Source organism: Cygnus olor, chromosome 14 (genome assembly GCF_009769625.2).
Source record: "Cygnus olor isolate bCygOlo1 chromosome 14, bCygOlo1.pri.v2, whole genome shotgun sequence".
Classification (NCBI taxonomy): Eukaryota; Metazoa; Chordata; class Aves; order Anseriformes; family Anatidae; genus Cygnus; species Cygnus olor.
The window spans coordinates 15,545,690-15,567,170 of NC_049182.1; the positions used below are offsets into that span (position 1 = coordinate 15,545,690).

General features: G+C 38.6%; 1 protein-coding gene across 6 annotated transcripts in view; it reads left to right on the forward strand.

Moving 5' to 3' along the window:
- Positions 1-21,481, forward strand: part of SLIT3 (slit guidance ligand 3) — a 513,498-nt gene that overhangs the window by 364,653 nt on the left and 127,364 nt on the right. For all 6 annotated transcript variants that reach the window (XM_040573726.1, XM_040573730.1, XM_040573725.1 and 3 more), the window contains 2 exons: positions 8,287-8,430; positions 11,563-11,726. In XM_040573726.1, coding sequence (XP_040429660.1) covers positions 8,287-8,430; positions 11,563-11,726 — 308 coding nt within the window. The remainder of the gene's footprint in view (positions 1-8,286; positions 8,431-11,562; positions 11,727-21,481) is intronic.

Below are 21,481 nucleotides of genomic sequence, written 5' to 3' on the forward strand. Positions count from 1 at the left end.
GGGGGGCAACTGGAATCTGATTTTTTAATTTTTTTATAGTAAACTTTAACTTTCATTTCACTGGGCCATTAATCAGCCCAAAGTGTGGAATAGCATTTGCTTAATTATCAATGCTTGTGTAACTTGTTGAATATCAGAAAGGTGGAAAGGGTTTCAGCTTAAGGTGGTTTCAGCTTAAGTTTTCAAGTAAGTGATAGGTATGGGCAATTTGAATGCCTGTCCAGGAGGCCTTAAGCTGAACTGAGTCTGTCTAGAAAGTGGAATACATTTGAATGTCCTTCTCACCTGTCTTCCAGCTTTCCTGGAATGTGGACAAGCTCTTTCATGAGCCCTTGAATTTGCCAAGCTGTCTGCCAGTCACTGCACAGGGGGCACAACATAATACTGTGCAGCTCTTTCTTTTTCAGCAGCGCTGTGACAGATAAACCTGACGGTTGCTCTGCTTGCTCTCAAACGAGCAAACGTGCAGAGCCAGCCTGCAGTGAAACAGAGTCAAGTGGCTCAAGGCAGTGACCTGTGGATAATGGGCACCAAGTTTGTTAACCAGTATTTTTCATACCTAAGTAATACGCTTTTTTTCTCCAGCCATATTAAAACAAACATTCTGGGAGCCTTTTTATTAGTTTTACATTTTATGCTTCAGAGTGCTCTGTTTCCTGGAACCAAAAGATATAAAATCTCTACTGTTTAAAGAGATTATATAGCAAAATAATATGAGGGGATGAAATCTCATTTTTCACATGTCTGGCAAGTATCAGTTTTCAATAAATCCTCCTTCTTCAGGAAGCTTACTTCGCATAGTTACTAATCATACAAGTGCTCAGGTGTGTTGTTCCTAAATCTCATGGCTGAAATCCCCATGGTTTGCTGGACAAGCTTTATGGGCAAGAAGAAATCCCGTAGTCAACTCTGTATTGATGTCGGTTCAAGCAGATACACTCCTGACGTACATATACATTGAAAGCAGAGGTTTGTTGATGATACCTAGATTTTGACATATTGACAGATAAAATAAATTCAAAAGTGGTGAAAAATTAATCTTCCAGATCCAATCATCTAACCTGGGTTAAATTTGGAACTAGATCTGGTTGGTACAACTCAGATTGACCTTTATTTAGAACAAGTTTGTTCGAGGTGGCAAGTTGTTTATGTGCTTTTAGAAACTGCTACTATCAACCTTCCCCAAACTCAACAAGTCATACTTTCTTTGAGTTATTGTACCTCTTACTGTGCTTTTTATGCTGTTTCTCCTCAGATGCATAGTATGATATTTGGTACTGTCGTAGCTTTTCCGGTGAGGTTGCTTGGAAAATAGCTCCATAGTAAATTTGCCAAGTCTAAAGTACTTGCCTTGTTTGTAATTGTAAAGAGAATCCCAGTACTTAAGAGCTTAAAATAGGATCTATGATCTACCAAATATCTATTGTGCACTTTTAGAGCTTGTTAGACGCTCAAAGAAAATCCAGTGAAGCACAAACCCATATGAAGTATTAAAAAAAAAATAAATAAAAAAAAAAACTAAAGAATGCTTATCAGTTCTAATACTTTGTATTGTATACATTAAACTGTTGTATCATTAAATGGTGATGCAAACAGCATATAAATGCCAGAATAAAGGAATGACAGTTTTCCATTTCCAAGTCCTTTGTAACACAGTAGTCTCTCCTTCTCATAACAATATTCTGAGCTATAAGTAATGTGAGTAAATAAGATTTCTTCATTTTTCTCATGGCAAAGAGAGAACAGGCATAAAATGAGAGCTTCTGACTGGATATAAGGGAAAACATTTTCACAATGATGAGTCAAGCAGTGGAGCAGAAGTTGTGCATCTCTGTTCCTGAAGATTTTAAAGACCAGACTGAAAAAAACTCTGAGCAAACTGGTCTGACCTCACAGCTCACCCTGTTTTGGGCAGTCTACCAGGACAAGAAACCTCTTGAGCTTACTGCCATCACGAATTACCTTGTGGGCCAACAAAATAATTATTTCTCAGATAAAGCTAGTTGAATTAAATACCTCTAAATTGGTCCTGCTTTCAGTGGGGTTCAGACCAGATGACCTCCCAAGGTCCTTTGCAACCTATGTCATTTCTGGATTTTGTGATTCTAAGTTCTTAGCAAAATGGCATGGGGACTTTTTCCTTGATTACTCAGAATATCACTAGCTACAGCAGAGCTACTGTGCAGCCGTCATCCTTCTAGTCCAGGACAAAATGCTCTCTGCACAGACCTGTTTAATAGCTTTAGAATTGTTTTCAAGCCTTTTGCCTCAAGCTTTTTTTCTTTAGATTTCTGCATTTAGGCTGCTGTTGTGATAATATTACTAAACTCAATAACTGCTGTTAAAGTGAGGGAGCAGCATCTGCCAGACACAGAAATACAATTACAGTCAAGCACTAATGAAAGACTGCAACAGCATCTGCTTTTTCTGTGTCACTTCTGTAATCTGTCTGCATGCAGCTTCCCAAAACAACCGCTAGTTCATACGTCAGCTTGTAATTTATTAGCTCTTCTGACGCCAGTGCTCCAAGCTGGACTCACCTGACAGAAACTCTCCTAGCGATTATTATACAAGAAACTAACTCCCTGATAGTTCAGGAAGTTGAGAAAATGTGTTTATTCCCCTGTGCATCTGAATTGTCATGTGGTTATCTGTAGGTGTAAACTGGACAATATCAAATTTTGAATAGCAGATGTGTAGATGCTATGATGACACGCGCTTATAATACTCCAGGTAGTAACATGAATATGACACAATTGTTTTATGGATTTTGTTCTTCAAAACAAGAAGTTGTTTGCAACTTCAAATAGAGTTGCTGTCTGTTGGATGAGGAATGAAATGAGGCCTTTAAAATCTCTCCAAAATAGGACTATCAGACTATGCTCTGCACTTCCTTTTTGACTCATTATAAGCTCATTTTCCATTTTCATTTACTTTGAATAAATTTGTCATCACCATCATCCAGCTTCCTGAATATGGAGAAACACTTCAAGCTGGTTCAAGCAAGCGTGATGATGAGTTGACACTAAGTATTATCAATTGAGGCACTGACAGACTCTGGTGGTCAGTCATCACATTAGAAAATGTAAATTTTAGTAGATGTAAACATATCTTTACAAAGGGAGGCAGTCGGATTACTCCTCTATGCTCCAGGCCATTCTGAAACATTTCTGGAACCTAATGAGATTATTTTGCCAATAAGTAAGCAGGGACACACAACTACATCATTAGGCGCAGCTCGTCAGTGACTGCTCAGGTGGCTCTGTAGCTCATCGTACGACACAGCCCTTGACTAGATACTTGCATATTGGCACTTCAGCTGTTCTCCCATAATAAACTGTCTTAAATGTAAAGATGATGCTTGATACCCTACAGATTTCAAAACAAAATGCTGGAAAAACCTTGCTGAAAAAAATATTTTGACTTTTGGCAACAGGTATTTTATATACTAAGGAGTGCTTTCTGCCAGGAGTCCTTTCCTTGCTGCCACGTAGTGCCTTTGAAAGTAGGTGAAGCCTTTGACTATTGATATTCTATAAAAGGCACGTGTATTCAGTTTGTATGCTGCTTTTACTTGTGCAAATAACTTCATTTCTCCTCTCCTATGCATTTTGCATCTGCCTTTTTCTGGTGAGTTCTCATTTCCCCAGCAGAGTCTGGCATGTGGGATGTGCCATACACTTCATGGGATTCTTTTTCATTGTGTTGTCATCATTGTTAAAACAAAACGATAGTAAAAGGAAAGATAAGAATTTTTGTAGTCGTTCTGCACAGCTTTTTTTCCCGTACTACTTTCCTTTGGCTCATTACTCTACCTAGGATGATTTCTGGTCCATCCTATAGCAACAGAAATCAACTTGCAGTCTCCAGCGTGTGTTAAGGTTGCTAGGATGCTATTACGGTCTCTGAGTTATGTAGTTATTTGTTGATAGTTTGATTACTTGACTTCACTGAGCTGAGAATGCAAACACTGCTAAGGGTAAAAGCCATATCAACATCCCCATTTGCTCTTAAAAAGCAATTTCTTCAATCATTTTGGTTTTGGAGTTCAAAATGTTATTTAAATGTTAATCACTTGAAACTGTGCTTGGGCATATAATTCAATTATGAGACCATCTTAATTATGCAGATGGTTCTTATGAGCATCTGATACAATTACAGTGCCAATTCAGTACACATTTGTTCAAAGGGCTTAGCTGAAACACGTTATTATTTCAATGAGTGTGGACACACATCCCTCTTTCAGGAAAGGGGATCATGGAATTGTGATACTGCTCACTGTTTCAGTGGTGTGCAGAGCACAATGTCCTTAACCATCGTCCCGTATTCTGGGGTGGTCTTAGACTTGCAAGAGGATTTGTTCATGTTTTTAACGTATCCAGTGGGATGCAAATGGAGACTTGAGTTAATAATCTTTCATTCCTCTGGGTAGCATGCACTTTTATTTCTACTTTAATTTTTAACCTACTTTTGAGTGGTGCACCACATCTGGAAGCCATGTGTAAATCTCAACCCAATCAAGCTGATAACAAAACGGGAAAATTAGTGAAGTTTACTTTCACAATAAATAGGTGCAAAACAAATAGCATGCAATTCTTGATAAAAGGTGACTCAGCTTTTAATATTGTCCCTTCTTTTGGTTCAAGTCCAATGAAAATAAACCCATAGTCTGTTTTACATCATAGTTCAGTGTTTAGGCAAGATCAGCATTTCTGCTTGCTACAATATATCCATTTTTGTAGTTTGCCTTTGTGTTTAAAAAAAAAAAATCTGATATTTAACTGTATGTGAGGCCAGTCACATTTACCTAATTAATAATTAAAAGCCTGGGGGGCTGTGACGTTTAAGAAGGAATCAACAAAGAATTGGAATAATACCCATAATGGATATTTTAAAATGGTTGAGTGTTTTGAAAGAAGATATATAAACCTTAATGCTTACAGCCAAAAGTCATCCTCTAACTCACAGCAAGTAGGAGGTAAAAAAAAAAAAAATGGGGGGGGGTGTGTGATTTATTTTGTTTTCTCATAGTTTTCCACTTTTGTTTCCCTTTCTCACTGATTTTGGTCAGAAATAGGACATTAATCTATGTTATGATTTACCCGGTATGGCTACATCTGGATTACTATTAAGCACACCATCTGTCCTCTTTAGATTTAGGTACTGCACATATATTGTGTAGATGATATAAGGAATAGGTGTTGTCACCTTGGAAGAGCTTTGTAGTACCTGAATTCCCACTTCTAAACAGTCTGCAGAAGCACTTTCCTTTTACAAATTGCTTTCTCTGATGCTTAAAGCAGAGGGTGTGCCTCTGTACTCTGTATTTGTGACTATGTATAGGATAAGTTTTGCTCATTTTTGGTGTTTGGCTCATACAGAAATGTCACTGATTATATCACCATGAATCTAGTCACCAAACATTTATGCTAGGAAACCTTGTCACATTGTAAATTCTAATTGCCAGCATTGGGTTTATTCATGTTTTGTTGAAAGACAGAATGAATTTGAATCCTGTGTTCGACTGCAGTTCCAGGTCAGCTGTGCTCTGAGGGCTTATTAAGTGGGATCAATGACTGTTAAACTTCCAGCTCGTTCTTCACAGGGGGTAAGCAGCATATGTAGTGCTTTGCACTGCTATGTGTGCACTTCTTAAAACAGACACAATGGTTGTCCGCATATAAGAATCCAAGAGTAGTTCAGTTGTAAATTCTCTTATTCCTGAGATTATCTTCAATTTGCTTAATGCTTTATTAAAAGCACTACTTGCAATATAAACTAGAAGTATAATAATAGAAGAAAATAACATCTAGTAAAATATATCAAAGTACATTCTTTTTTCTTCCTTTCTGTTTCCTTCCTGTATAACTAGGTACCAAGCCAAGTTATAACAAGGTACCAAGCCATGGAGCAACTAATCTAAGTTTATGTGCATTACCTAAAAACAATGTGAGACCAATACCCAAGGATGGGGAGTAGATAAGGGAGGGTTTGCAACATTTAGTGTATGTCTGGGGCTATTGTTCAAAACTCAGTAGATGGTTCTGCCTTCTAATGACTTGTTAACCTGTTCTTTATATAAAAGATAATGTACAAGCATAAAAGAGAAATGTGTAATGCATGAGAACTGAGCTGTAGAAGACTGCTTTGGCTTGGACATATGAATGGCTATTAGAAGCAAGTAGTAAGAGATGACATTGACGTTTGCTGTCGAAGCAAAATCTCAGAAGTCTAATACACAGGAGGAACTATTCTGGAACTCTTGTGAAAACACTGTTATTTCTAATGGAGTCAACTGAAATATGGATTAGGTGTCACGTAATTATCAGACATAAATACTGGTAACAGAGGGGTCATAGTAATGCTGCTCATGATTTCATAAAATGATTTTAGTTATTAGTTCATGCAAAAATATGACCTCATTTGTCTGTTGTTGCCTTCAGTGGGACTTTCTCTTACCTTACATCAAAGTTCTTTTTCCAAGACTCATGGAGAAGAAAATTCAGGTGAATTGGTATTGATTTTTCTGTTGGCTAGAGTGGTGAGTTCTGCTCTAACACCCTCTCACTACATTCCTGTTCTCCTTGAGAAAAGGACTCTGCCCAAGTATATATCCATCTTCTGCATAGCACAGTTACTGTATCCTGTTAGTACAGTAATGAGGCTCTGCCAAATTGATGGTGGGAGCACAGAGCTGTAGAGTGCACAATGTTCCAAAGGTTTCAGCAATGGAAAGGCATGGTGCTGTGCAGAAGAAGCGCTTTCTGAACTTATATTTTGGAGCAAAAGAAAAGCATTATGTGCAGCTAACAAGCATGCATTTGTTGCCTGTTAGGTTGGCCTGTTGTCTAGAGTGCTCTATGTGCAGTTTATCAAAAATTGAAGTTCCCTGTGCGTTTTTAAGTGTGTTTAATGGAAAATGACTTTTCCTTTCTACCTATAAATGCATTTGCCTTCTGATTTGATATTAGTGTGAAATCTCATGGAGAGTCACGTTAACGTAATATTAAACCTTTCAAACTCAACGGCAAAGTAGCGAGAACTTTGTGATGAAGAGAGATGGATTAATACCATACCGTTTGCAATGTACCATTTTTCTAATACTTAACGGTAATTGAAAGATGTGGATTTTAGCTCGTGTAAGGGTAGGTCATTTCTTGTCTATTTTCCTTCTATGTGTGAAATATCCCATATGTAGATGACAACGGTGATTTAAGTGATCTCCTGTTTGTTTGTCTCATAAGGCAATCCAGCTTGTTGTTGAGATGGTATATACTATATAGTTGCCAGGACTCTGGCTAGATAACATAAGAGAACTTGCACAAGCCCTGTCATAGATTTTCTGGCTGAACTGATTAGTTTTTACCAACTGGTTGCTGTGTAGATGTGCAAACTAAAGTATAAACAAATAAATAAAAGCATGACAAAATGTCTTTGTGCTGCTTTTCCAAAGCTGCACAGGAATCTGACATAAATGGAATGAAATATCTTCATAGAATTGTAGGACAATTGAAGTTGGAGGGAACATCAGGTGGTTACTAGCCAACAAGACTTAAGAACCTTTACTCAAAGCAGTCAGCTTACTAGGTTGGAGAAGGTTGCTAATGATGTTATCTGGTCTCGTCTTGAAATCTCCAATGATGGAGACGGTGCAACTTCTTTGAGTAACCTGTCCCACTTCTTGGCTATCCTTATGCATGGAGTGAGTTGGGTTTCAGTAAGTTTTAGTCCAGACCCTACATTTCTCTCTTCTTGTCTCTGAGGCGAACCACATTTTCTGTTCTTCCATGATCAAATTTACCCTGCATTGCTTATCACAAGATGTCAACCTTCAGAAATTTCAGTTAGACTTAAGACAGCTGCCAACTATACAAAACTGAAAAAAAAAAAAAAAAAAGGTTTTGTCATTGTGGACTTTGCGTGTGAGTGTGTGTATGGAATAGCAGGGTGGGAAGTGTTTGCCATTTCCATGTATATTAAGCTGAAGTCTTTAAATATTTGTTTGGAATTTTGAACAAATGGGGAAGGTGAGGCATTAAAAAAAAAATCTAAGTATTTGAAGCTAGCTAGCACTGTTATATGTCTGTATGTTTCTCTAGCTATGAGAGTACTAATATTGTCTGTGTTTTTTTCACCTTTTTAATGTAACAAGCAAATGGAGACATGTAAATATGGAGTGGCTTTGGTGACTGGGTTAATATGTTTTAGATTTAACCCCAAAGTTCAGTCTATCTTTATTTGATTATTATAAGATTAATGAGTTATAAACCTTTCCTCTATTTTCAGGCTTCTCAATGCCAATAAGATCAACTGCCTGAGGGTAAACACGTTCCAAGGTCTGCATAATCTCAAACTGCTATCTCTTTATGACAACAAACTGCAGACCATCAGCAAGGGGCTCTTTGCACCACTTCGATCGATCCAGACTCTGTGAGTATGCAGGCATATCAGAAATGACAGCTCTCCTTTTTTCCCAAAAGATGTCGCCTGTCTTTGCAAAGGCTGTGCATCTGACATTAAGAAAATTTGAAAGAGACACCAAGGTAGCAGCCCCTCCTTTTCTGAAAGAAACAAAAGGAGCAAGATAAAGAGAACTGTTGCATAAATTCAGCACAGCTACCTATAGTAATGTAGTTATGTAAACATCGTAAGTGAATTAAGCTACCCAATTAATTAATTTATACTGTTAGTTGGAAGATAATACACACAAATTTGACTCTGCAGAATATATGAAGAGGGGATTCTGTTTAAAAAATTGCCTAACAGTTTTTAACGAGCTAGTGAGATGGTGTAGCTCCTCACTGGGGCTGAGATATGCTGTACCAGTCATTGCTTCTGAAATCATATTTCAGCTAACATTCCACTTTGAGTGAAATGATGCATTGTATTATTTAATCCATTAAGAAAATCCACTAAACATTTTTTGAATGTCTTTGAATTGGAGGCATTAGGAGAAGCATTACCTTCAGAAGCAAAATTGGGAGTGAAAGTATGGAAATGACTTGATACTTTACAGAAGAAGGTTTCATCCTAAAGCTGTGAGTAGGAAGATAATAAGGTAATAGGACTTCTTCAGAACTGGAGTTGGCAGCCTGATATAAATGAAAAATAAGAAACAACCCCCTCATACACAATATTGTGTGTTTATATATATACATTTGTATGTGCATTATAGGTATAAGCCTCTGTATATTTGTGTATATAAATATATACACGTATATTTTTAATACTGGAAATGCATTACACAAATTAATTTTATAATTGTTTTAATTCCCATATAAATGAATTAATATGGTTGATTCCTAGCTGCAGGGTATCTGCTACCTCCTCAGTCAGCCAGAAGCACAACCTTAATTTCCAACAGATATCTGGCCAGTACGTATCGTTGTGATCCATTAAGACATTAGAATAATCAGGTAGAAACCCCAGCCCACCTCATCCGCACACACCATCTGCTACAACAGTAGTTTTCAGACTATGTATGTGTGAGCGTAGATACATATGTAAACAAGTGTGGCAGAGAAGATTCAATTACAAGGGTACATGTGATTTGTCAATTTAAACAGGCAACACCCTCTAAGATGTAAAAAAAAAAATCTCTTTGGTTTCCATGAGTTTTTATTAGCACTGCTGTTGGCCACTACTTAGAATGGCCTTGCTGCATCCCATAAGGATGCTTTTTCAAGAAATCTTTTGATTCATTCCCCCATTTTTGTTACTCCCAGTGATTGCCATTTTCTGCCTTTTTTGTAGAACAACAAAATTAGGCCATGTCCTGTGTCATATGCTTACTTGTTTGCTCTCTGGACCTTTCACACCAGGAATGGCATGGTTTTACTACAACAGCAATCTTTAGTTTCTTTAGGCACTTTCTGCTATGCTTGCTTTCATTTCCCACTTCTTGACAGCCATTGCCCTGTTGTATTTTGCACTTATTCTGTTAAGTGTCAGTTCATAAATATAAATCCAGACAGAAAAGAAAAGTAGTTTCTGCAGGTGGGAAAAATACACTAGCAATAACAGAGCAGCGTTCTTGTGAGGATATAACTTGACACCTCTGTCCAAATCCAAATTTAAGCATGTCTTTTACTGTTTTCCCTGTTATTGGAGTGTCCTGTTCTGCTCCCTTGGAAATTAGAGGGGTGGGTGTGAGTTAATTTAACGGACATCACAATCAAGCTCTAAGACCTGACAAACTCCTGAGATACTGCTCAACTTCGATAAGTGAAAAGGATCATAACAAAAGCAGAGAAAAGCTCTTTCTCTACAAGGAACTTCAGGGGTGTTGTGGTTTAGCCCGGCTGGCAGTCAAACACCACACAGCCGTTCGCTCACCCTCCCCCCTCCCTCTCCGGGATGGGGGAGAGAAACGGGAAAGTGAAGCCTGTGAGTTGAGATAAAGACAGTTTATTAAGACAGGGAAAAGAATAACAACAATAATAATAATAATAATAGTATTAATAGTAATAATGTGTACGAAATAAGTGATGCACAATGCAATTGCTCACCACCCGTTGACCGATGCCCAGCCTATCCCCGAGCAGCCGGCCACACCTCCACCCCGGCTAGCCACCCCTATATATTGTTCAGCATGACATCAGATGGTATGGAATACCCCTTTGGCCAGTTTGGGTCAGCTGTCCTGGGTCTGTCCCCTCCCAGCTTCTGCTGCATCCCTAGCCTGCTCGCTAGCAGGACAGAGAGAGGCTGAAAAGTCCTTGGCTTGGTGTAAGCACTGCTCTACAACAATTAAAACATCAGCATGTTATCAGCGCTTTTCTCATCCTAATCCAAAACATAGCACCCTGCCAGCTACTAGGAGGAAAATTAACTCTGTCCTAACTGAAACCAGGACAAGGGGATTTCTATTAACAAAGTCTAACTCTCCAGTTAAAAAGTATGCTATAGTGCCTATCTCCAGCTGCGTGGGAAATGTGTTGTGCAAATTTTGGTGAAGGATAGAGTCAAGTTTTACTTTGCATAAACAGTTCAGTCTCAAAACTAAATTTTTTTTGTTTCAGGAAGAAATAGATGTAAGGGGAATACTATTAGGCATGTTGATTATGTGCAAGTGTCAATTTCACTCTTGAGAAAAGGCCCCTGGATCGCTTCTGGCTTTGCCCACTGATCTCAGGCACTTCACTTACTCATATTTTGATCCCAGGAAACTGAGCTGCCAATAAAATTTCTTTTAAACCAGGGTAAAAATGATCTTGGGTCAGGTGCATCGAGAAGGCAGCATTTCTCTCATAATGCATCATTTCAAGCTTTCAGGAAAAAACGCTGGCCACTGTAGACAGTAGGTCTGTGTCCTTTAAAGCAGGCTTTGCTGTATTAATTTTTGTTTCCTCCATGAAAGAACTTGCAACAGCCTTAATGAGCTACAAAATGTGATAGCTCGCAGAATTCTTCCATTCATGTGAAGCTCTGTGGTTTCCGCCAGGCCTGGGTTTTTGGAAGCTTATTCAATTACTCTACTTTTCAGGTTTGCATTTGTGAAAAACAGTGATGGAGTACAGTGTCACAGGTCACTTCTGATTAAACATCCCATCCTTCTCTCAGACATTTAGCTCAGAATCCATTTGTGTGCGACTGCCATTTGAAGTGGCTGGCTGATTACCTGCAGGATAATCCGATAGAAACCAGTGGCGCTCGATGCAGCAATCCGCGTCGCCTTGCCAACAAACGAATCAGCCAGATCAAGAGCAAGAAGTTCCGCTGCTCAGGTAATTCATTTATCCAGGCTGTACTGCACTTTCAATTCAGAAATAAGCAGGTCCAGAGAGCCTACTAATCGAATCTGCAGGACAGTGTTTGCTATAATGGATATTATGGAGCATCTTTTAAAATTAAATTTGGAAAATTCAGTTAGTTCTTCAAAAAGCCAATTACCTTATGGATTTAAAAAAAGAAAAAAAAAAAAAAAAAGGTAGTCTATAGCTGCCTAAAAAAAACAAAGAAAAGAAAAAACAAAAGAAAAGCTTGTGGCATTTAATTTAAAAAAAATTGCTAAGTTATAAAATTTCTAAGGAAAACAATGAAGATGTATATGAATTTGTGGCAAACTACATATTTTGGAGGGGTGGAAGCTGTGTAGATTTTCATTTCTATTCAGGCAGAACTCTCAATGACCTTAATTATAACTGAGCTCAAGTGAGTTCTCAGACCTGAAAGGCTGAGAACATTATGGGTGAAATTTTTATATAACTGGCAGTGGGCTCTGCTGACCTAGGATGTGAGTGAAGCTGGAGGTGAGGGGGTGGCGTCAATTCATATACCTCTATAGATATTTTATATCCACAAGTAACATGCATTAATTTGAGTAAAACTCATCAAAGTTGGTAAGATTTTTGTGTTCAGTAAGCTTTGAATCAGTTTGTATCATAGTTTGGACAAAGATTTTGTATTGTGAGCTAGATGGAGAATTTTTTCCACCTGAAAATAAAGTCCAAAGTAACATAAACACCTTCTACTCAACCCTAGCTATCCTTTATTTATGGTACAGCTGTCAGTAAAAGTATTGCCTAATGCAGCACAACTGAGCAGACTGCCTTTTTATGTTTTGATATATATGTATTTTAGATCACTGCTTTTTCTTCTTTTTTTTTTTATGTATACAGTAAAGGCAAGCAGGTTTCAGTGAGATAATATATTAGTGTGTACTGAGAAGGAAAATGACTGTTATTTGATGAAGTACCTTGCAGTGTTTTCTATTAAAAATTACTATGATTTTTGTCTTTTCCCTATGAAAAAAAAAAAAAAAGGCCATGATTAATTGTGCTCCTGGTGGTAAAACATTAATGACTGTAGATGGGGATGCAGCACGAAACTGAATGGCAGCAGCCCAAAACAAGCCATGGTGTTTTGTGCATCTCTGCAAGCAATATGCTGAGCTAAACTGTCTCTTTATGGGGAAAATAAAATAAAGATAACTTCATTTGCAGTCAGGTTGTCTTGGGTATGCATGTTAAAGTCTTCCATCATTTGTGACTCAAGCCACAAAATTTATAACTAGAATTGAAATTATGACATAGTTTCCTCTAGGTTTTTGGGTTGTGTCCATCATAGTAACAAGTTAATTAGCCAGTAATATTCATCTTTAAAGAAACTTGAAATTAAAATGCATAAATATGATTCAGAAAAGGAAGTAGACTGCAGAAACAGATATGAATAAATCTGTACCCTATTTGCCATGGTTACTTTCTTCTGCTTTTATTAATAGGCTAGAGAAATTAACGTTATGTATGTGCATGCATGCCTTGAACAATGGTACAGGCTATTGGATAAGGCAAACACCGTCTGATATCATTTATGAAAGGTCATAGCTAAGAAGAGCAACAATGCAGAACGCTGTGGCTGGTGATGTTGAGAATAATATTTTGTATGAGTTCTTATCTTGGGGGTCTTTTCCTTAAGGCATTAGGCTGTTTTTTTCCTTGCTCTCCAGTTCTATGAGAACATCAAAACCACATGGAAAAGGCATAAACCTGACTTATGAAGGAGGAGGGCAGGGAATGTACAGCTTCAGAACAAAGATTTCAGCTGGATGAAAACTAATTCTATTGAAAAGCTCAACAGAGGAGCTATCCTTGCCTGTAGACTTTCCAGATGGTGTTGAGATTCACTGAACTCGACTCACTCTCTACTCACATTGAGCAGGGGCAACATCTTATGGTTTAGAAGAATCTTAGTTTGTAAATCAATCCAGAGAACAGACATCCTTGGCACCTGTTCTGCTCAAGTTGTCCCTTTGAATCATGGCTGTTTCAGACTTGGCGTTTAGCAGGAATTTTCCATGTATTCTTTTTGAGGAATATGTTTGATCCCAGGATTTAACACAGCATGTCTTTGTGCAGAAAAGTCCATGATGTATGAATCTTGGTATTCAAAGACAGGCTCTTGAGCAGTGCTTTGTGTTACCCAGGAATGAGTCTCCATGATCCTACTGGGATGGCAACGCTTAGTAACTTGTCAGTGACCTTGCTGAGTGTGGGATTCTCCATGTCATTTTTACGTCTTTAGCTTAGTGTATAGGAAAAGAATTTTTATTTTAAATCCTTTTGTCAATGTTCATCTCTTTGCTCAGAGGGCTCACGCTTCAGGGTTCTGATATTTTCATGTAGTTTAATACATTTAATAAACACCAATAGTTAGAAGTTAGTCTTGTGGGGAAAAAAACAGTGAATACGGGGGTTGGCGTAGGAAGCAATGTGAAGGGTGTTATCCCAAACTGGTCTTTGACCTTTGAGAGGTGGTGATGATGCACAGAAAGTATGAGCTTTGTAGAGGTACTCAGCCAGAGTCAGGATCATACCCATGCTTAATACTTCGACATTAGGGCAAGGACCAGCTCTGAAGTCATCACATTCTGTCTGAGGTTTTCCTGAAGCACTCTGTGTTTTCCATGTCTGTTTGGATTCTGCAAGATATCTTGAAGGACACTGTCAGGAAGAACCTGGAATGCGAAAAAAATGTGTTTGTTGAGTAAATTAAGAGAAGACAGGAAGTCCTTTTTGTACACGAATAGGAGAGAGGAGTGGTTAGAGGAATGGGGAAGAAAAGCTGAGATGTTTGAAGTTTCATCAGTTTGAAATGGTAGAGACATTAAGAAGGTAGTGTCAGGAGAACACATTCAGCAGTGCAGACAGGCTAAACAGAACTGTATTCCATTAATTAAATGTAACTGTGAGGACAAAACTATGCAGCACAGAAAAAAAAAAATCAAGAGAACTTTGTTCTGCATATTGGTTCCTCTAGGATTTATTCCATCTCCCCATTATCCTTTTAGATAGTCTTCAGCAAGAAGAACATGCCTTCTTTTTTAATTCATCATCAAGGCACTTTTCCCAGATGCTATTTCCTTCCTGAACAAAATGTCTCAAGCTTTTACTGATAATGATGGAGCAACATCTGCAAAGGTTATGGGTAGCCATAGGAAGTAGATTCTGTGCAACAGGTAGATAATGTACATAATTCCTTTTAAAATGAGAATTGGAAGCATTATAGCATGAAATGGAGGAACAGCAGGGAAAGGGACATGTTTTTGCCGAGGGCTGTGAGACAGGCAAAGCTGTTGGATACACTATCTAATAAGTTTAAGCCTCAAATGGCAATTGATACTATGTCTTGTGTTTTTCTGCCTTCCATTTAATGTAATGCACCAAAATATAATAAACCTCCCCCTCGCTCAGCTCTTTCCCCACAGTTATAGAATCTGAGACTAAAAGAAAGGAGTTTTTATGAAAGAGATATCAGAGAAATGGTCTGAAACAAATTCTGTCTTCTATTTGGAAAAAGGAAATGCTGTCATTTTTCAGTGGCAGCAATAAAATTCTGATCGTTTTCTTTTTGGCTGCATCTGCCCCCTATGACTTAAAAATCCAACGGGACTTGCCAGCCTTAGGTCACTGGAGGCTCCCATTTTTAGTCAGAATAGGGGGGAAAGAACAACAAAAATCTTCTGCCCAGTAGGATTTGATTGAGTTCACTACACAGCAGTTTTGTTTCCTAAAGCAGCACTGGGCTTTAGGAGGAAGGGAGATTAATCTATGAGCAGATTGTGTTGTCTCTGTGGTAGCTTCTTGTCACTTCAAGAGTTGGCAGGATTCTCGATTGCTGTGTGACACTGTACGAAATAGATTTCGCAGAGGGCAGCTCTTGTATTCAGCTGTATGTCTTTTTTGCCCTGCGATAATGTTTGTGTTTATCGGTGTATTGTGTATTTAAAAAGTGATTAAAGTTCCACCTGCTGTACCTACACAGACCATTTCTGATAATGATCAAAGAACATGCATATCTACAAGCATAACATCACCAAAGCTTTCATCTTCTAATTATTAGAAATATTAGAAATAAGGTTCCTTTCAGAAATACTAAGAAGTAAACCTGTCTTGCTGCTTCCTCTTGCATTGGGACATACATTGTATCTAACTGACTTTAATTAATTACTTCAGTTCCAGATAGTGCTGTACAAGTCAAAAGCACAGGGAATAATAGGAAGAGGACAATGAACCATCTGCTAGCACAATTCTCTTTTCTTTTGGTGCTGCCTCTTGTTAAATCAAAGTCAGCCTCTGCCATACATATGGATCTACAGCTTGCATGTTTAGGGCTAGTGTCATCCTGTGTTATCCTCTGTTACTAGAAAGCAGTATGTAGTTGCTATTTGTTCACTCATAATTTTCAAAGGTGTTTGATAAACTCTCTTAGAAATTGTAGTTTTCCTGCTAGTTCCTTATGTGTCTTTTTCAGTCTCTGTGTTCATACATATTCATATTTCTTGAGTTACCTGTCAACATTGGAACAAAGTTCTTATTCCTTGCAATCACCTGGAATTTCATTCTCTTTTTTCTGCATTGTTTCAGCCTTAGAAGTATAGAACTACAGTGGACAGAGATTTCCCAGTCAGAAGAAAACAGGCTGCACGTCAGGGTGTTTTGTCCAGTCCCTACAGCAGTTCACATGTTTTCTGTCCCTTGTTCTCCCTAGGTTATCCCGTTCCCTATGGTTAGCAATATGTAAACATTTAAGCTCTTTGGACTTTCAAAATGAAAGGTGTAATATATCATCAGTCCTCAACCAGTGTTTAAGAGTCATGAAAGGCAAGTGAGTTCTTACAAAAATAATGTGTCTGATTTAAACACTCTCAGTTGTTCCCATAATTTGCCAATCACTCCAATGACAGATTTGCAAATTCCTTCCATTTTTAGTAAGCAAATAGTCATTTACAGACTCTGTAGTCATATTGCTGTCCTTAGTATTTTCTGTCTGATGAAAAGCACTGATATCCACTTGCTTGTCTGCTTTGCTGCAGTGCTGCAGTGACACATGCTCAGGGATTCACAATTTGGCCTGCCCCTAGCATACTGGTCTCCAGCAGCTCCTGCCTGAGCACGCACCAAACGTGACAGCTCTCTGGTGTGTCCATGCTGGAGGTGACTGTGGTGGGCACTGGCAGTCCTACACAGGATGCTCTAGGCCTGGGCATGTTCGCAGGAAATCTTGTCTGAGGCCAGGCTCCAGCACTCTTCCTCTCCTGGGCTTTTGCTTGAGCATGAGTGAAAGGAATATGAAGCACTTGCCTCTGATCTGGACAACTGGAAAATTAACAGCATTCAGATTTTACTTTTTTAATATTTGTTTTAATTCAGTTAAATGCTGTGTGGTTGTGGTTTTTTTTTTTGTCTTTTTTTTTTGTCTTTTTTTTTCTGGAAAGCCACAAAGACTCAACAGAACTATCTTCAGAAACTGACTATAGCAAAACTGAGGATGTCTTTGTTGTGCCTAATAATTCTATCTGAATGAAAGGTTGTTTAGCAGCAACAAATTACCTGCAGATTGAATCCTAGATTGATTTCATAATTATGAACATGAAGTCTTCACTGTACGCTGTGAGTATATCTGAGCTTTGCTTTGCATGACATTTTTCTGAAGTTAAAGTCATTAGGGAGTACAACACAACTGCTATGACTAATGGTAATGGAGCTGAATTCCCTTGTACTGTAGAAATGTTCTTGTTGAAAAAGTAATGTCTGTACTGTATGCTGATTATAGCCCTCCATTTTCTGTAAACCTTTGATAGCAATTCAGATCTTTATAATATTATTTGTGCCAGTCATCCTAACCCTTCACTAGCTTCTGATGAACAATATGGTGAAGGCTTCCTGACTGCAGTAAAGGGGGAAGCAGGCAGAGTGGAAGGTGTTTTACTTGGGGAAGTGTAAGTTTAGTACACAGTAGATGGGTCTGTTTGGCAGAGAGCGTGATTCCTAGTGGGTAAAATGAAAGGTCTTAGATAAAAAGTGTATTTTAAGGATCTTCCTCATTTTATTTTTAAGTTGGAGTAGTCTTCAAAAAAAAAAAATCTGAACTACTTTGTTACCAACCAACATCCTTATTTGCAATTATAGTAAAGAGGCGATAAAGGGAGGGAGAATTAATGTAAAGTCACAGATGCATCCATATCGCTGAGGCATGCAGATAATACAATCGTCCTAGGTTCCCTGTGCATGTGGCATGCAGAGCGATATAGGTTCTTCATTTGAGATTTGAGTTGTCCTCTGGAGGTGTCATTATTAGCAGAGAGATGGATGGTTGCTTCTGTAACTCAGGCACCTCACGAGCTAAGGTGGTGCACAGCTTGTTCTCTTCTTCCTCATAGAGGTGATCCCTTCTAGTGGCTTTGGGTAGCCAGGGGTGGGGCTGAAATCATATCGCCATCGCGTGTTTTGAGATTAAGCTGCACAACACTCACCAAAGATGCAAGTTTAGCACCTTTTTGTACGCATTGTGGTGACTTGAATTGCATAAAGAAAATTATGGTGGTGTCTTTGGCATGAAGGTAGCCAGTCAGCTAAAACTGGTGTAATATTCAAGCCTGCAATTGGACAATACAATTTTCTCTGACTGTTTGGAGACTACAGCAGGCTCCTGAAGTATTACAGCTTGATGGGACTGTAAAATAGGGTCCTAGACGCAATTTCTTTGCAAACTGAGGATTCAATGACTGATAAGCACATCTCAGACTACTAGAGCTCAATTAACATTAAGAACAAACCATACGATCTTGCTTGGATGTAGAGCACTTCTACTTGGATCTTTGTGGGTCTGTCTTTGTTTGTTGTTGTTGTTGTTTGTGTTTGGTTTGTTTATTTGTTTTAATGAGAAATGGCAAATATCTGGGGATACAGTCATTCCTTTTTCAACATTTTTGTTGCAAACCTGTATGCAGAATGACCTTATGCACTTCCAAGGGCTTATGGATTTATTTTTTTTTAAACACAATTTACTGTGCCTAACACAAAATAGTGTGCCTTCCTGCTTTCTACTCTATTTGCCAAAGAAAGAAAGAGGTGAAAAGCATTAGATTATTAATTCCTATGCATTTTTTGCAATAGCCTGCAAAGAGCAGAAAAGCCAAAATATGCTTGTGGATTATTTTGCCTCTGATGTATTTTGGGACATAAATTAGGGTTTTGTCAGGTTTCTTTATGTGCTGGTACCTCTTGTTCATTGCACTTGATGATTAGCTTAGGCAGTTATTGAGAGCAGTGTTTAATTAGTGCAGCAGAGGAACAGAGACTTGTTCAAAATATCCTCTAGGGGGTTCTCAGGAAGATGTTTGCAGGGCTCTGACCACATTTTTTTCCGGTAGGACTGAAAGAGTTCATGGACACTGAAATTACTGAGTTTATTACAAATATTCCTCTTAATACTGAAAATCTGCATATGATACACAAGTCTTTGGAAGATGTGAACCGTCGCTTAACAGAATTCCATGGATAAATTTACTTGAAGAATGCCAGAATTGCTGCATTATTAAACAGGTGTAGGAATAAGGATATGAAACTCTGAACCCTCCTTTGCTAAAGCCCCACAAAATTACTGGCAGAAATGCTAGTTATGTGTAATTTGTGAATAAATGAGGTATGGATTTTCCAGGGTTATGGATACTTAGAATGAATCATGGGAAAAAATTAATAATGCCTATTGTGCCATTTTGCATGAGTAACAAAAGAAAATTAGTAATCTAATTTTTGTATCATTTAGGACTGTGGCTAGTTTAGCAGCTTGTGGGGAATGAAGGTTTATTGTGTTGTGTTCCCCCAAAAGCTGCTTGTCTTACCTTGAGTACAGTTAAGGAAACAAACCCAGCAGAAGCTGACTAAGATAACGCTGTGCATAGTTTTTGGAGTTTGCAAGTAATCGTGTGTTGGCTTTCTGCACAGTAATGCTGGTTCATAGCAAAATGTACAAAATGAAGCAGAGCCCTTTGCTCTATTATCTGTCATCTCTGCCCGAGTACTCACATTGTTCTCTATGTAGGCAATGAATAATCTACTTGATGCTGACTTTGTTCTTTGTGCAACGCAAACCCCTTACTAAGGATAGCAGTGTTTTATTATTTTTTTTAAGGCACAAGCATTGACCTTCACTGAAGTCCAGCAAAATGTTCTGAGCAGTTGCAGAGGACAGTCTTTTCCTCTCGTTCGTGAAGCATGCAAGAACATTTGAGATGTGACTTTCAAAAGCACTCTCCACCAGCATAGCTCTGCAGACATTAAAGTCACTGGGAGTGTTATTTCAGTGGGAGCAGTCAAGCCAAAACAGAACGCCCTACTTTATATGTCAGAGCTTCAGGAATGAGTTATAGTAAGCAAAGCTGTGTGAAATAATCAGGAAAGAAAGAACGAATTTTATGCCAAGAAACAAAACAACAAAATACTCCTGTTTGCCTTCATATCACAGAACATGTCTTGAGTCGCATGTGTGTGCCACAATGTTAGAAAGTACAGTTGAAAAAACAACAACAGAGCAAAGCGGTGGCATTACAGATTGTCAGTGTAAGCGCCACTGGCACGAAAGGCTGCTGGGAACTGAAAGCTGGGGAGCTCACGGGGAGCTTGGGGAGCGTTTAGTGCCAGAGGTTGGCCATCAGCTCAGAATCCACTGTTACTAATATGAGCTGTGGTATTTCTAAGATTGGATTTAAATAAATGGGACAAACCAAAATGGAATTTATTCTGAAAGGAGACACCATGAGAGTGTAAGTAGCTAATAAATAGCAGCATACATCAGGCATTCAGTATGTGGTGGAAGTTGCACATCCTTCCTGGAGGGAGCTATTTGCAGTCCTTTGGCAGTGTTTTCTATCATACTAGTTCTGTCTCTGAATTTGCCCGGGCTCTGTTCTTGTACACTAACCCCAATTGTGCTCCAGGGTGTTCCTGCAGTGGTAGCGTAAAGGATGACCTCTTGTATCCAGCACCTTTTTGCATGGGTGGAGTGGAGAGCAGCTCTCAGTGAACCTTCAGCTTGTGCTTCTCCATGCTGCTTCCTCTCAACGCTCTTCTCTCTTTGGCGCTGCCTAACTCTGACTCTGGCTGTTCATGCGGTTTTCCTTTGTGCTTGATCTAACCATGTGGTAGAACAATACAAATTGAACATGGTTCTGTCAAGCACCATGGAAGGCTGCATACTCCCTGCCGCATGGCATGCTGGGATACTTCTGCTGTTTTCAGAAGCATCAAAAGGTGAGAGACTCCCCTTTTCTCACAGGAAAAGTCAAAAAGGTGATGTGTGTTGCTTAACCAAACTCCCAGGCACCTGTTGGACTGCGAGGGGGAACCCTAGTGACAATTGGGTCAGACTTTCCAAAGGGCTTGCATGCAGAATAACCATTTCCAAGTAATTCATCTGTTTAATTGCTCTTAGAAAGAAAAAGTTAGGCATCCTGTTAATGGATTTGATTCAAAGGTGATTCCAGCCATACCTACAGAGATGAAAAATATTTTTGTCTACTTACCTTATAAATAATGTAAATACATCTCTCTGTTTGAGCTGCCCTTTGAGTCCTACAGCTTGAGGTACGTTTGGATGCCATTTTGTGTAATGAGATGCCTGATGCTTAACGTAACTTTGGATCTGATTTGAGTAATCTTAATGTGCTGGCATTTCATTATGAAGAAGTATACTGCAAAAG